At 29.5% G+C, this 17,125-nt stretch overlaps 1 protein-coding gene across 3 annotated transcripts in view; it reads right to left on the bottom strand.

The window, feature by feature from the left end:
- Window positions 1-423: 423 nt before the first annotated feature.
- The window catches only part of LOC126917411 (mucin-4), a 212,139-nt gene continuing 195,437 nt past the window's right edge, over window positions 424-17,125 (bottom strand). For all 3 annotated transcript variants that reach the window (XM_050724244.1, XM_050724253.1, XM_050724262.1), the window contains 3 exons: window positions 8,238-8,886; window positions 6,729-7,206; window positions 424-4,832 (listed from right to left, as the gene is read on the bottom strand). In XM_050724244.1, coding sequence (XP_050580201.1) covers window positions 3,954-4,832; window positions 6,729-7,206; window positions 8,238-8,886 — 2,006 coding nt within the window. In that variant the 3' untranslated portion in view covers window positions 424-3,953. The remainder of the gene's footprint in view (window positions 4,833-6,728; window positions 7,207-8,237; window positions 8,887-17,125) is intronic.

The raw sequence follows: 17,125 nt of genomic DNA, 5'->3' as shown, positions 1-17,125 counted from the left end.
GTGAGCCGATACTTGAACATTGTAAGTGGTAGCCAAAGGTCTTGGACTCTTGAGAAATAGTGTTTTTGTATCATCAAGAGAGTTTCCTTTTTTTTACGTGACAGATGCTCCGTCAATCGCTGACAACACACACCCGATGTCTCCCAGGCAATCCTTTTACGATACTGCACTATACTACATTCCTACATATAGTATTATATTTTCTTTCTTTTAATGATTTTATCAAGGATTGGATTTTGATGGAATACCAAACTGTAATAAATAAGAAAAAGAGAGAAGAGAAAGTCAGAAGTAATAATTCATTCACCATATATTATAATATTATTTGTGAAAAAGGAAAGAGTGGGAAAGGTCAGAAAAAATAATATTAATTACAGAAAAAAGAGGTTTTTGATGAAAAAGATTGTTTATGACATACTCCAATAAAGGATGTTTCTGCTTTTTATTCTGAGCAAAGTACAAAAGTTCAGCTTAAAATCTAACGTCATTGTTCATTTCATGAATGCTCGACGGAGCATCTTGACATAGCTCACAATAATTTAATTAAGGCAACTCTGTCGTAAATCTATGCGTTAGTCCTCTTTAAATATATTACTATTCATCATCCGATAAATCATAAAGCTTAATTCCTGTTATATGCCGACTGGCTATAATACGTTTTCTATATGCCCGTTATTTTCACGATTACGAATAATAAGAGAAAATGCGAAGAACATTTGGAATTTTGAATGACAAACTACTCCGACTAGATAAGCAAGCGATTTTTTCAAGCAGAATGCATTTATTTGTATTACAAATATTACGTATTATTTACAGACTCCTTCTACGTACATCTAGGGTCTAATTTTTTCTATAAAGAATAAATTAATATATTAGGAATAAATTATATTAAATGACCAAATAGTGATTATGAACTTCCTGTAATATGTTTGTTCTTAGAAAAAGAACAGAAAAGGAAACAAAAATCTTGTGGGTTTTTCATGATTTTTCATTTAAGAGAAAACAGGAAAACGATGAACGCGCGATGATAATTAGACTGTATATACGTAGAGAAAATAAAACATGCTTTTATTCAAATTGGGATATTTTATCTGTATTTAAAAAAATATGAATCTGCATAAATATATACAGCCTATTTCTAAATGGTGAATAGTTGTAAATATAAGAATATTGCGAATTAAGATTGTCCCTCTTAAATATTTGTTCATGTACAAACGTTTATGATAGTCTTTATTTCATATATTAGTTATGAGCTTCCCTCCAGCCAATGTTCTTCAATACAGTCAGCACAAAGCATAAGATATATGTATGTGCTTGTATTACACTTTAAATTATCGAAAAGATTATTTGCATTGTGATTTATTGCTTTCGGCGAATTAGCATGTTATATATTAATAGAATAATTTATAGGAATCCAAGTTTTATGAAAATCTCCGATATCAATTACATGATATTAACAGTTTAAGTCAATATCAACGATGCGAATCAATAGTATTTCTATTATCGATTCTTATGCAATCCTATTCAACTTTCAATTTTTCGACGTGCTATTTTCGCATCAATGAAGCTATCCATTACTGTATAATACTAATTTAAATTTGAAATCACACTAATAGGTTTTAATAAATTATTGTCCTTTTTCTAATTTTTCTAACAAAGGAATTCTTAATCAAGTGCAGTACGAACGACCACTTATTACATTAAGTCAACGCAAAAGTTCGTTTGCTCATTTATTCGGTCGCGTGGAAAGTATTATAGTACATTTACACCAGGCGAACGAATGCTCGATCGTTTTCCACTCTAGAAAAATAAAAAAAAAAAGAAGTGGAAATATATAATCTGTTCATATTTTCATGATGTACGCGTGCAATCTCCACAAATGTTCGCACGCGTACTTCAAGAAAGCATGAACAGATACACGTTTCCACTTTTATTTCTTAATTTTAGACTCTAGACGCACTATTAGAAGTATGTCTTTTTCAAATAACAAAAAATTAAGAATAGCAATAATTATCAGTGCCATATAATCTATGTGACAAAACGACAGCAAAGTAAAGTATATTTCTTAAGACAAATTGAAGTATGAGTACTTTCTTTCTTAGTTTAGAAGTTTCTTCTTGAAACTTCATTTACAGAAACAAATGAACTTTTGCATTAACCTATATTAATTGATTTCTATGTTTTTAGTCATAGCTTTGAATTGTATCTGCAGGGAAATTTTCATTTAATGTAAGTTATAATGAACCAGATACATATATGAAACATACCCTTGCAGAAGTATAAGAAACAAGTATAACGATGCTATTAGCTTTAGAAAATAATTGTGCTTTTACCTCTACAGATTACAGAAGTACTTCGGATTAAGACATCTCTGTGTGTTCTTTTTTGTATATTTATATAAAATAGGTAATTAATTATTAAATTATCACTTAATTTAGTTTTGTATGATTCAAATTTCTATATGAGTACAATGGCAGCGAAGAGCTCTACTCAAAATTACGTATTCTTCGTGTTCCACTTTAATAAAAATTATACAGAAATTACTGAAATTATTCTTTTATTCTTACAAAATTTATAAAAACCATTATCATCGTTGGAGATATTTCAAACGATACTTCGACTTCAAAAACCAGTCGTCCCTTAGCGAAAATAAAATTTTGAAATCTAGCTGCACCAATTATTAATTGTATCATCATTATCGGAAATGATCACTAGATCATTAAAATCATCAAGAATAATCATTATATCAATATACTCAAAATGGGAAAGAATCGAAAGAAAAGAAAATAAATATTAATCGAAATGAGAAATACTTGAATGATCAAGTTTTTATCAACTTTTTAAAGATGAAGACACGTTTCGATTATAAAAGCACATAATTTTTTTCTACAGCTAATCTTAATTTCAATCCTACTTTCGTTTCAATAATATAATATATAACAATGTTTTAAGAAATACTTTAGCATAAAATTGATAGAATGACACCTTGAACAATCACACTTGTATATTGATAAAATATTCTTTAACAATAGCAAAACGTGATTAATAACTCCAAAAATTCAATGAAGTTTCGCATCTAGCAACAGAAGTAAAATCGACGAACAATACGATATCATCCAATTATTGATTGTAGGTACATTCCAAAGATGCTATTAACATTTTGCACTTACAACTGTTTTAATATCATGAGTTGAAATGTATTCAGTTCACAAAATTATTAATCTCGAATTTTGTATTTAAAAATATGTTCTTCCTTCTCAAAAATATGTTCTTCCTTATATAAATTTTACAAGTACTATATTTAACAAGAAATCAAATCTGCAAATAACGATAAGAATCTAGACAATCAATAAATATCTTGATTTTTTAAATAAAAGTTTCGAAGAAAATTTATCTATTTTGGAGTGAATTTCATTCCATAATTATTATTTCGCGTAATTATTTGGGCAATTTAAGAAAATATTACTTTTAGGACACTATAAAATATAAATGTACACTTTCTTCCGTGAGTCATGAGACACTTACAAACTTTTAACATAAGTTTTAATAAAATACGTATTTAATAAAATCTTCAGAAAAGAATATAATTTAGCCTTCATTATAGTACACGTGGTTAATAAATATCAAATTCGTTTCGTAATTACAACATTCATTTATGTCTATCCTAAGTATTGTATATTAAGCTTCTCGTGAACTACGGGCAATAGTATACACACATTAATATATTGAAGAATAAATGATACTAATTAATATTTCTTAATTGATGCAAACGTAAATAAAGCAATCATACATTTTTTCTCATAAATCCTGAAATTTTTAATCATCGACTTGACATAAAGAGATGTTAAAATACTTTCCAAGCGCAAAGGGTTAACAAAGGAACGGTTTATGTATATAGTCTGGTCCAAAATATTTCAAACTTTTAACACAAACACATCATACGCGTGTTGCGATCACAGAGCAGTTTCCAGGGTGGGAACACTAGGACTACGAGCGACGTTTTGCATTGTAGGATTCTGAGGGGACTCTGATCTCGCGCGAAACATATTCTTGGTATAAGCATGATGTTCCTGATTGGTCGATGTACCAGATAAGAACTGGGCTCTAGCTAGTTGATTGCTGATTCTTCTCGACTCAAAAGCGCTTATCGCTTGCTGACACGAAGGGGTAAGTTGTGAACAATTTACAGGATACGAGATAGTCGTGAAATTGGTAGTCTTGCTTTGCGAATGCGTGTCTGAAGTAATTGAAACGGACGGTAGAGTACTCGGAAATGAAGGAACTGAAGCACTGGTCTCACGATTATTATTGTTATTCACAGTAGAATTCTTTGTGAATGCTTGTTGCGCGTTTGTTGTTTGTACATTTTTACTGGAAGATTCTGTTTCTATTATATTAGGACCTTTCGTATCTGAAGATTCTATATTAGAGAATTTTAATCTGTCGTTACACACAATGGAATCTTTATTGCTTTCATCGCTACAGAGGTCCAATTGTCGCCTAACGTTCAATCTTAACACGGGAGAAGTATTCTCTGGAGATGGTTTCATGGCCTTTTCTTCAGCAGCTGTGTCTTCGATTATCGTAGACGACAGTACGTCCGTACGTGGCGTTTGAAACCTCCAGACTGAGCGGGGACTAAGGACTTTGGCCAACGAAGTCGTTTGTTGGATGTTTGATGATTGCTGCTGCTGATTCTGCTGTCGTGATAGTTTCAGCTGCTCTGCCGCCGAGACCCTTACAGGCCCAGTCTTCACGCTTTGCTGAAGGAGCAGCCTTTTGAAGTCCAGTCGCGATGTGGCGGGCGAGGATGGTTGAACGTTTTGTGTTGCCTGAAATGGGATGAATAAGATGAACTAATCTTTATTGGTATCACTGGCGCCCTTAGTTAAAACGTTCTATCCACTATTTCATAATATTTGGGGAAACTTTTATTATCATTTATGCCTTCTTTGTTTCGCATCATTTCATTAAAAATATTTAATTATTAATTCATAACAACCCATACGATTTCTACGAATTTCTACGAATTACAACTCGACTTCACTTAAAAGGTAAAACATGGAGAGAATTCCAAATATTTCAACATATCTTGGAAAAAATACTAGATAGGACATTTCAACTAAAGCAACAAATTAGTTGCATAATAAGAAAGCTCAGAATAACAATGCAGATATTGGAACCCATACAGTGAATTAACAAATTTCTACTATTCGAATTTTAGTGAAAATCATACAAAGTATGAACATATGGTAATTATGACGATTATAATTAAATAGATACAATCAGTCAAAAAGTTTTCATACATTCTATAACAAGGTTGTTGTTGTTAAAATAAAATTCTACTTGATTTTACCCCCAGCGTAATGTATTTTATGTCAAAAAGATTATGATCAGGAACGATTTTAAAAGTAAAACAATCTTGTGACAGAATTATTTAAAATAATGAAACTATTTAAACGATTTTCTCTTTCGTAGTTGTTTTGATATTTTACCAGGACAACATATTTTATTACAAGTTATTCATATGTTAATAAATGAATATATTGCCCACAAATATATAATATATAAATATGTGGTGATGTAATAATTATTAGGAATAAGAACGATCTCACTGATTTCAATGAAATATGTTGTCAAGATCAACACATTCTGAACAACTTTTTCTGATGCATAGAACCGCCGCTCCACCTTGCTCTCCGAGATATTCGCGGAAAACTTCAATTAAGTTTAGATTACGATCACACTTCATTCTCATAATAGACGGCCGCGTTTTTATGCAGCCCGACCTAAACTAAATAAAAAGAAAAGTAAATGGATTATAGGTTGAACCAGAGTAGCATATATCTAAAGCAGTGCGGAGGTTATATGTATAGTCGCAAATATAAATGTAAATGTAATAAAGGTTGTTCAAAATGTTGACCGTGACAACGTATTTAAAAGTCAATGAAACCAACGAGGTTGCGCCTATTCTCAATAATACCGTGACTTTTTTTATAGGGTGTATTACTGATTTAATAAAAGTGATACGTAACTTTCTAATATGTAGTTTAATTATATTGACTTAGTTCTTTGAGTGCTTAAATCGTGCGTTGTACGAGTAACTTTATGTTTAGAATAAACAATTCATCTTATAAAAAGTTGGGGTAATACAATACTATTGTAACATAATGAAAAAACATCAAATATGAGGAAATAAATTTGGTAACGATACTTTTCACATATTGTCTATATTATACTTCCTTGTTATGTCGCACAGATATTTTGAATTCAAAAGTAAGATTATTGTATTCCTAAGAAATTATTTTATAACTTGTAACCACAATTTCAGTAATCCTCAAAGTACATCAGACTAGTTTAATATTCTAAAAAATGACTAGCAAAACTTTTTTTCGTCTATATCTGAGAAAAAAATATCGCAATGTGACTCAATAAATGAGTCAACTTTAGTAAACAAGCCTTATTAACAACGAGTAATAAAATCATAGTCATCACTAAAAAGTATATATATATCATTATCCAATACAAAGAATTTAGTTTTCATCATCTTGGAATACATGAACTTCTGAAGGTAAGTAATTTGTTTCCTGAGAATTGAATATTAATCGTGTACTTATATAATGAAATTAGAATAATAGAAAATATAGTTGATCGATTTAACTTCCAGGTAATTTGGTATACATATTGCATAACAACCATATCAAACAATTTTTCATATTTCTACATACCGTCGTTTTTTGTGATTCGGAACTCCAACTATTACTACTTCCAGGTATCATCTTTACCAACGAATTGGTCGATCCGTAGGGAGAGGAATTTTCGTTATCTTCCTTAATATTCAGCCTTTTCTTCGATTTATGTATTGCAGCGAACAGTTCTTCGTTGGACATGGTGCTCTTCGTCGGCGAAAGGATCAAGTTCGTCGGTGTATTTCGACCAGACGAACTTTGAACAGGAGTGCTTCTTCCGGAGTTGGACATCGACAACGAGTTATTGGCGGTTTGAGCCAAACGTTCGGCAACAGTTGGCATACTACGTCCAGTCGGCGTGGACGACTTGAAACTATTACCGTAGCCGTGCCCGATCGGAGAAATTGGATTGTACTTTAACGCATCAGCACTAGGAGACTTCGTAACGGGATCACGAACAGGCGAGGACGCAAAGAATCGATATCCAAGCGCTGTTAGCCCTAATGGTGTTGCGAATCTGGGTGAAGAAAAAGAAGATTCGAGTTTAGAATGAATTCCTTTTAGTGTTTTCTTTTGATATCTTTGAATTATTTTATTATGAACATCGATAAGTTACACTTACTACGAACTTATTTACATTTACTACATACGTTTGGAAATTTAAAGAAATATTACTGCGTTATTTCAATCCTTTGGTGGATGATATTGTAAAAGAGCTGAGATGCGAAAGACCCGGAAACTTTATATATACGAATATATCACTAAATATATGTACATATGTATAGTTTGTATATATATAATATATAAAACGCACATAAAATAAAATATGTATATATATACATATAAAATATATATATAAAATACATATATAATTAATTAAATAAGTGTTTAAAAGACATCATTAAAAGGCGATTCATAAATTTAACATATCATGAAAGTAAAATTTACTTCTGTTTCTTACAATATTGCTATATCTGACATTGTTTATATCATATTACATATTTCCCTTAAAATTTAAAACAAATTTTATACAATACTTTTCTTATACTTATTTACTTTCACGATATAAGTTAAAACCGATATAAGTTTAACTAACTAACCGATATAACGATATAAGTTTGTTGACCGTGTTTCCTGTACTGATCATAACATTTACTTTGAAATCTATTTATGCAGTAAATTTATTGTTTATTTATTGTACTTTCTGTACTAGTTGCCACATTTATACTAGAATCTCGAAATTATCCGAAGTAAGCATGACACACACCGTTTAAATAATCGACCGTTTCCGATAATTATACCGAGTAATTTTGTTTTGATATGAGAGAAAATTGCTTATTCTGAACTATTTGGTAAGTATTGGTATTCGGCAAAAATAAAAACTTGCGAATAAAGATGTAAGAATTCGTTTCAATTCTTATTCTTGTTCAATTGTCGAATGCCAAATATAACGTGTCAAACTGAGCCAATTTCCAGTTGATTCTTCATTCCGATAATTAAGACTCTGCTGTATTGTCACATCTATTTACCCAATTAACCGTTACCCACCTATTTCTGAAATCCACAATCGGTTGTTGCTCCTGACTTTGCATTAATCTATTCTCCATTTCGATGATCTCTGGCGTTCTTTTACTCAATTCCATCTGAGAGTCATGGCGATTAGGATCCTGTTCCACCATCACCTTCTGGCCATGCCTGGCAATCACATGCATCGTACTCAACGAACTCCGTCCAAGACCCCTTGTGATATCCGGTGTGACGCTTCGAGGTGGTTCGACGTCCCTCTGTAGTCTTCTCGATGGTAGCGTGTAAAATTGTCGACTAACGTCTTTTCCAGACGCATAGTATTGCTGGTTTCTGGCATTTCGCATATACACGATCTGACGTTGATCACAGTCGTGTTGCAAGTCGTTGTAATGTGGTGCTTTACTCTGTTCGAAAAATTTATCGTTACTGTTACACAGATTTCGTCGAAGGTCATGAGCGTAAATATTCGGAGGATGAGCTGACTGTTGGCCATAGTTGACAGTCATCTGTTGCTTTTCACACGTTTGTATCTTCTGGCATGTGGAAGGGGCCTTCAAAATCTCTTGGATTTTCTGCTTCTGAGGTTCATCGAGATTAGGAGGTGAAATATAAGGTGGAGGTTGAACTATCCCATGAGAGGGCACCGAGTCTATTGCCAATAGTGTATTGTCTGAAACAAAATAATTAATCATTTCCCTTATTCGTGCCCAATGCAATTTGAGATTTAGTTTAATTTTGTATTATCTAACGATTAATTATAAGAGTTTTGCAGATATTAACGCCTTGCTGTAGTTGAGATTAATAATTATTCAAGATATTTGAAACCGAGTAATCTAATTTCAAGCTTGTATTTTTTTTATCATTAAGCATTTGAAACTTCATGCGAATTTTATTTTAGTTATACATGTAAGTATCTACAATAATTGTGTATAGACAAAGAGCATTGTGTATAGACATAAGCTTTTTCGATATTATTTTACATTTTTATGTCGCAGTTCTTCAAAAATTTCTCACATGATAAGTTACATGACTTAAAGTCAAGTTAAAATGAAGGAGATGGATGAAAAAAACACGAAATAGGAATAACATTACAGTAGAACTTCGTCTGTATAAATTTGTCGCGAAAAAAATAATCCATATAATATACACTGCGTCTTATAGCTACAAAATCGTCAAAAAATTTCTAATTCTTGTGTGTCGTAATTAATGTGATAAGGAACGAAGTTTGCAATGTTTGAAGTTGTATTGAGAAACAATTTTTTCTTCTTTTTTCTCCAAATTTTCTTTAAGGGATCTCTTCTATTATTCTGAGAAAATAAACAAAAGCGATTGAAATCCAATTTATATTCGTTTCATAATGGAACAAGCATAACAGAATATTTTATTAATTATCCTCTAATTTTCAATAATTTTAACTATTTGACTTTGTTATATACACATAGCTTTAATTAGATTTTATCATGTTGTAGAGAATTAAAAATTATATTTATGAGATGCAATGTATATAAATCAAGTTTTTTCACTTAGGAGCATTTGAATATAAATATCCTTACTGTTCGTGTACATCTAATTAAAAATGAATTAAAATTACGCTGAAGGATATGTAGGAAAACCATGAAATAGGAATAACATCATAATAAAACTGCATTTGCATAAATTTGTCGAGAGACAAAGAGTTTATATGAATGAAATTACTATAATAGGTTGCTGATTCTCCTTACTATTTATGATTTTTCGTATAGTAAAAATTCATATCCAGATATCAATCGGTAAAGGTATAATTAATAAAGCATTGATTAAAATTTCGTTTAATTCATATAGACGAAGTTCTGTATGTATAAATGTATGATAAATATAATTTATACGATAAACTGCACATTATCTAAGAATTGTTTCCTTCAAGTCAAGGAATAGTTGTAAGAATTAAAATTTCATTGGAAACTGCAGAGAATATTTAAAGTCAAGTAAAATAACACGTTTTCATGATTTAAATGACTTAGTGACTGAAATACAAATGACTTGAAGACAAAATTATTTAATAGAGAACAGCAGGAAAACTTGAAAGAATAGGTCAAATCAACTAAATAACAAATTTTATACTCAAGTTGTTTTTTAGGTAATTTGACTAATTTGAATAAAGCTTAAGAAGATCTTTCTTAAGCTTTCAATAGAATTAGATCGTATATGCTACTTGTTAGATATTTGCTTAATTGATATTAATTATTACACAAATTGTACGTATTATTTGTTTCTAAATTTTTTCAAAATCTTGCCATTAATAAATATTGCCGTCAGTTTCGATTCAGTGCAAAAAATTATTATTTTCGTAATTCATCTTCTCGATTTTCATAGTAATATTATATATTCACGTCAATATAAACGATATTTAAATTTTTTAAATAATCCATGATAAATGACTCTAAATTAAAAGATAAATTAATTCATTAATAGCATTATCGTTAATAAGATCAAAGCGAAGCAAGCACGATACAAAGATACATTTGCATATACAAGCATTCAGCAAAAGCACAAGAAAACTGTAGCTCATTGATCAATTACTCAAGTCCGATATAGAATGCAGCTTCGTAATTTCCATGAATCATATTTAATTTTAAAAAATGATAGAACAAGACTAGAATAACCTGTTTCAGCGGTTTTCAATCAGTGGTATGCGTCCTATTGTTATAAAAATGTTATCATCCAAAAATAATTCTGAGAGTATTTCAAATCATTACATATTATTATACGGTGTATATTTATATCACAATTATTGTAATAATTTAAAATAAAAACCATATATATATGGTAACAGATTGCGCTAATTTATGTTGTGGATATGTAGATATATTATTATATATATGTAGATATATTATTAGATTAGTTCAAACTTTACCCACGTAATCTAATAATTCGGACTGATTCCAATGCAAATGAAATATTCGAAACGTTTCGTATACTACACATAACACATCCATAAAAGGTCTTTGCAAGTGTTCGAATACTTTACTATATTTTTTTGGTGGTCCTGAAATATTTTAACTTTGGTTTCGTTAGTACCTATGAAAAAGTTGAAAATTACTATTCTCTTTGATTGAATGTATATTCGAAGGATGATGATGATCATTCTATATCGGACCCGAGTTTTTCTTGATGGAGTTAAAAACAAAATGTACTCACCATAACATGAACTATAGTACTACGATATGTACGTGAGCTATTAGCAAGGTTGCCACACGCGTGTGAGGTGCATTTATTTTCTCTAAAACTAATATGCATATGTACATAGACTAAGTGCACGAGTGCGAACATAGACACGAGAGTGAATAAAAAAAGAGAGAAGGTAAACGATAGGTATCGGGACAGGTTGGAGTTGAATAATGACTAGAGTCTGTCTAAAATCAATTAATTTTCAAGGCCACTGAGATATAATCCTGAACGTATACGTAAATTATATATGAATCTCGACAAACTGTTAACATATAACTTCAAGACTAATATAAAAAAAGTAATAAGTTTGATTGTAAATATTTTATTAGAAAGTTATATACAAATATCGTACTATTAGAACTTAATGATTAGAATAACTATTTTGGTATCTTTTCTCTTGTTTGTAGAAATTATGAAACTTCGGCTATCGATTTATTTTATTATATATATGATTTATATCATATTTTGTACGATATTACTTCAAACATATAAAGAATAAAAAATTATATAACATAAAATTGAATTCTATATTATTAAGAAAATTGATTTTTACATTATTTATTAGTAGAAATTTGTCTCTTATGTACATTATGTAAACGAAAAATGCAAATTTCCAAATATAATTTTTTCAAAATTTTAAATAATGCACTACATAAAGTAGAATATTATTAATTAAAATACTATTGCTGTCCATATAATTGTCGTCACGAGTTTTCAGGCACTGCTGATAATTTGACAAAAAGATGTTGTGAATAAAAGTTAATCAGCTTTCGATTAGCTGGATATTACGATGTAAGAAATTTAAAAAAAAATTGTTTTTTTCAACAAGAAGTCATGGCCACCTTGATTTTCTTAGACAACATTACGTACTTTTGATTCCATACTCTCGTAACTGATGTTAAGATGAGTTCAACGACCTACTATATTTTGTCTTTGCAATAACCATGAATCATGAAATGTTATCGTTAAAAATTATTTTATTTCAATCAAATTATACATTTCAAAAATGGTTAGTTTCAAACAGATAAATGTTAATCATACGTATATTACAAAAGGGGCATAAACACCAGCGTAGTCGCAAAACATCAAGAAATTCGTTATGACGGCATTACAGCAGTAATCAGTACAAAGAAAAAAAAACAAAAGTACTGTATTGTTCCGACTTGTGGTTAGAAAATTGTAAACCATAATTGGAATATTCATCATAATTGACCGCACTCTTACGCTATACCATGTATGTTCACATTTGCGCACTGTTTATGCTCCTTTTGTAATATACGTATGATTAACATTCATCTGTTATGATAACACTTTTATTGACTAACGTTTGACTAAGATTTTTCTTTTCGAAGCACACCAGTTTGGAATGTACGATTCGGTCGAAGTAAAATAATTTTTAACAATAAGATTTCCCTCGATTATGCCAATATTCTGAGGTTTAGATATGTTGCTTCTAGGTCATGATATAGTAGGTCGTTTAACTTGTTGAATTTAACATTAGCTACAACAATATCGATTCAAAAATACGTAGCATCGTTCCAAAATATTGAAGGTTATCTTGAGTTTTCGTCAAAAAAACAATTTTTTTTTAAATTTCTTATATCGTAATCTGTAACTGATTGAAAGTTGATTAACTTTTATCCAAAATATTTTTTTGTCAAATTTAGTATCCAAAAAATCGTGGCGACAATTACGTCGTATCGCCTGTATTTAAAATTATAATATAAATATAAATTATAATATAAATTATAATACTCGTAAATAATTAAATATTTAAGCTATTTTCAAGTATTAAAGTACTAAACATTTTTTAAAAGTATTATTGAATCGATAGTTCTGAAATTTTCTATTCCTCCGAATAAAATACAAAAGTGAAGGTATTGTAGCCAAAAAATAGAATTGCCAGTTTCTTAGTAGTCGAGAATATAGCCTTGAGTAACTAATCGATTTTAGGTGAACTACAATATTTACAGTGAAGGATGGACAATATATGATACGATACAGGTGAAACGTGAACGTGAGCCGAAAGAACAAATAACAAAATGCAACTATGATTTCTATAAAAAATGAGTTCTATTCACACCATACATTTCTCATAACGACATAGTTCTTCGGTATGTACATTCGAATGGCAAGATGCGCTGTATTAATCATCGATCGAATACAAAAAAAAAAAAAAAAAAAATAGGAGGAGAAATATACACATTTATAAACATACAAGTGTACACAAGTAAGGAATTAGCCTTATACACTATATAGTAACACATAAGTACGTATATACGTACATGTACGGTACAAAATACTGCATGCTCCTCTACCCAGGTTGTAAGTAGATCTCTAAATATTAGTCGCAAGCTGATTAATTCTTGCTGTAGCGAAAGAAATATGAAAATATGCGGTATTTGGTGGTGTGTTATTTGATTGCATTAATTAAAATGATGACCCCGAATATAAATTACAAATTAATTATCGATACTCAGATAATAATTGTAAAGTTAAGAGTGTTTTTAAAACATTTTATTCAATTTTAAAATTATATTGCACTATCTATATTAGTGAAAAAGTTTATTTTCTTCAATTTCTATTATTTAATGTCGCATCAAGCGCTTGGATGGGTTATTCAATTATAACTTTTCTAAGTTCTTCATTAAAGAATATGTCCGAATAAAATATCAATAAGATTTTGCCATAGCATAACCTACACAATTATATATATTTTAGTGTTTCTCATAATAAAGTCTTAAAAACCCAATTTTCTGGATTTTCTCGTATTTCGATATAAAAAGTGTTTTACGTTTTTGTTATGAAACTGCAAACATATAATTATCAAGTGAAAATAAAAGGAACATTAGATTTGGCTGCAAAAATTTTCTTACAAAATTATCAGCAAATATTTAATATTATGTGAAACATGTAACTACAAATTTTTCATTATAAGATACGAAAAATCAATCGTGTTTATTGTAATAAGTTACCTTCATATTATGTTCTTAGTTTTAAAATAATTCAATAACTACAATTGCAGCTATTTTTTCATATTCTACAACAAAATATAAAAATATATCTTTTGTAAAAATTAAACTTTGACTAGCAAGCAAATTGATAGGAAATATCTTATACAAAATTCGACTTAATTATTTTGTAATTATTTTATTTTTAAAATAAAAATTTGGAATTTGTTTTATATATTTATAATTTTTATAAGTCTTTCATAATACAATTAATTGAATTTATAAGTAAACATTTTCCTATTTATATACTATATATGTATGTTTTCTATTACGTTTAATATCTACTTATAATTTTGAAAAATTAATGAAACGTAGATTTTATAATAAAATGTTTACTAAATTTCATATAACATTCTTTATATATTTTCACTTATAGATTATCCTCCACAACTTTTCAGATAAAACCAGATAAAAACAAAGTATTCGTTAAAATTCCTAATAAATATATAAGCATAGCAAAAGCTTGTCATTTACAAAGATCATATTTGTAAAGCAATATTATAAGAAAGATATCTCTAATTGTTTTAAAAATTGTATTTGATATTTAACTTCAAAAATCATAATTTGAAAATAAAGTATTTGCAACTAGATCTGTATTTACATGATATTTTTCCATCATTTTAGCTACTAGAATATACTCATAAAAGTATTACGAAAGATTTTAAAAACACCATATATAAAATTTTCAATATATTATATTCTTGTTTTACTGATAAGCGGTGCATCCTAATGTCGATGGCGAATGAAAGATTGATTGTGGGTGAAGTCCCTTATCTGAAGTTAGTCACTAGAATGTTAGTGCTACGCGCTACTTACAACAAGGGGCAAGAAGGAGCACGCATCAGTTAACATGCGACACGGCAAAGTCGAGGCACACACGTTTTCACCACATGCCGAAACCTGAACTCGTTTGCTGTTTGCTACACAATATTTTTTCTTGTCCTTGTTCTATCTTTGCATACATCGCTGCTTATTATGACGCGCGTAATTCACAGTAAACGCTGATGACACCCAGTAAGTATTAACAGAAGTATATATAATACGATTTGGTATATTTACATTACAACGATGATATTTTTCTAACATGAATAATTGCAAAAATCCAACATAAGAAAGCAATCAAATTAAATGAGAGTTTAAGAAAAATACATAATGCGATACAATTTTGTATTTCACACATAAAATTTGCATTTCCAATAACTGATCAATTGATTTTGCATGTGTTCCTTGCGTTTCTTTGTTTTCATTGTGTTTCGTTAACTCGACCAACGACGAAGAAACAGAAAACGATAACAGGAGCAGTTATTTACCCGTATATCGTGTACAGGATTTTATTATAATTCTCTCTTCGATGCATATACGTGGCATACACTAATACTTACAGAACAAGCAATTCTCCCGTATGAAAGTGATCGAATCCACTGTTTACGTGCAAGTTTCTGTAATCCAATATGTTCGGACTCGTAAAAGGAAAGATGAAAAGAACGAAGAGCACATACGAGAACGTATATATACGCACATGTACATTATTGTACATATATGAAAAAATTGTATAGTAACTTAATCTAGTCTGCCAGCAGGATGGGCAATGGCTATAATTTCCAGCTGGTGAACACTGTCTGCGAAGTATCGATATATTCCGCTTAATTTCTTATAATGTTTCTTTTGCTCTCCTATTAAGTTTCGACACTTTTTCAGGTCCTTTTTCGTTTCGACAGATTTTTTTCAACGGTCATTGCTTTCGAACAGGTAGCACCTTTTACTATATAAAAATTAAAGGAATTGATAATGAATATTAATCGAGTGGCCTGAAGGCGTTGCACTTTTTAAAATTAAAAGCGATCTTTTCTTTTAATTTATCTATATTTCTAAATTTAATAAATTATTTATTTACACGGACGGATTTCATTACACTTTTATTTGCACAGTTATTAAACTTATTGCAGATTTTTATGAAATTGATACTAATGGTTGACAGATTATTTTAATATTTTAGAAATAAAGAAAAACGACATTGATCAATAACCTTTAAGCTACTAAACAGATTTAATAATGCGATATTTTGTCATAGTATCTACCATCGATGTTTAGCAATAGTTGTAATACGTGTAATAACACGTATAACACGAAAATGTCATGCATGTGTTTATCGTTTGTTTATTCGATTTATTTATCGTTTAAGAAAATTTAGTTTGTAGTAATAAGTAATAGTAACATATTTTTCTGAATGATTTTATAAAGAATATATAACTATTTACTATTTACTGTTTAAATAGTTAGTAACTTATTAGTTCAATCGAGAGTAAAAAAATTAATTTTCATACATATATGTATAATATTCTTCGTGTCTTCAACGTGGCTGTTAAAAAGTCAAGTCTCGTATACATGAATTTTAACCAACTTTTTTTAATTTATTTTTTTATGTAAAATCTTTATAATAAGCTTTTTATATGTGTAATATTATTGTCCATTTACATTTCGCATATCATGAGATTATTTTCATTAACACGATTGATAGTCGAAAATTGCTTCACATCTCTAAAAGACAATAATTTACAATACATTCTACTGTTAGACGTTCATATAAATGATTCATGGTACAATTCATAGAACTCAAACAGTAAATACACATCATATGTTAAAAACATAAGAATTATAGATAAATGCTGCACACGATAATTAATTATTCCT

This window comes from Bombus affinis, chromosome 1, assembly GCF_024516045.1.
Source record: "Bombus affinis isolate iyBomAffi1 chromosome 1, iyBomAffi1.2, whole genome shotgun sequence".
In the NCBI taxonomy this organism is placed as follows: Eukaryota; Metazoa; Arthropoda; class Insecta; order Hymenoptera; family Apidae; genus Bombus; species Bombus affinis.
Note: the sequence above shows the minus strand (reverse complement) of the source record. Positions and strands in the feature narration are given on the sequence as shown.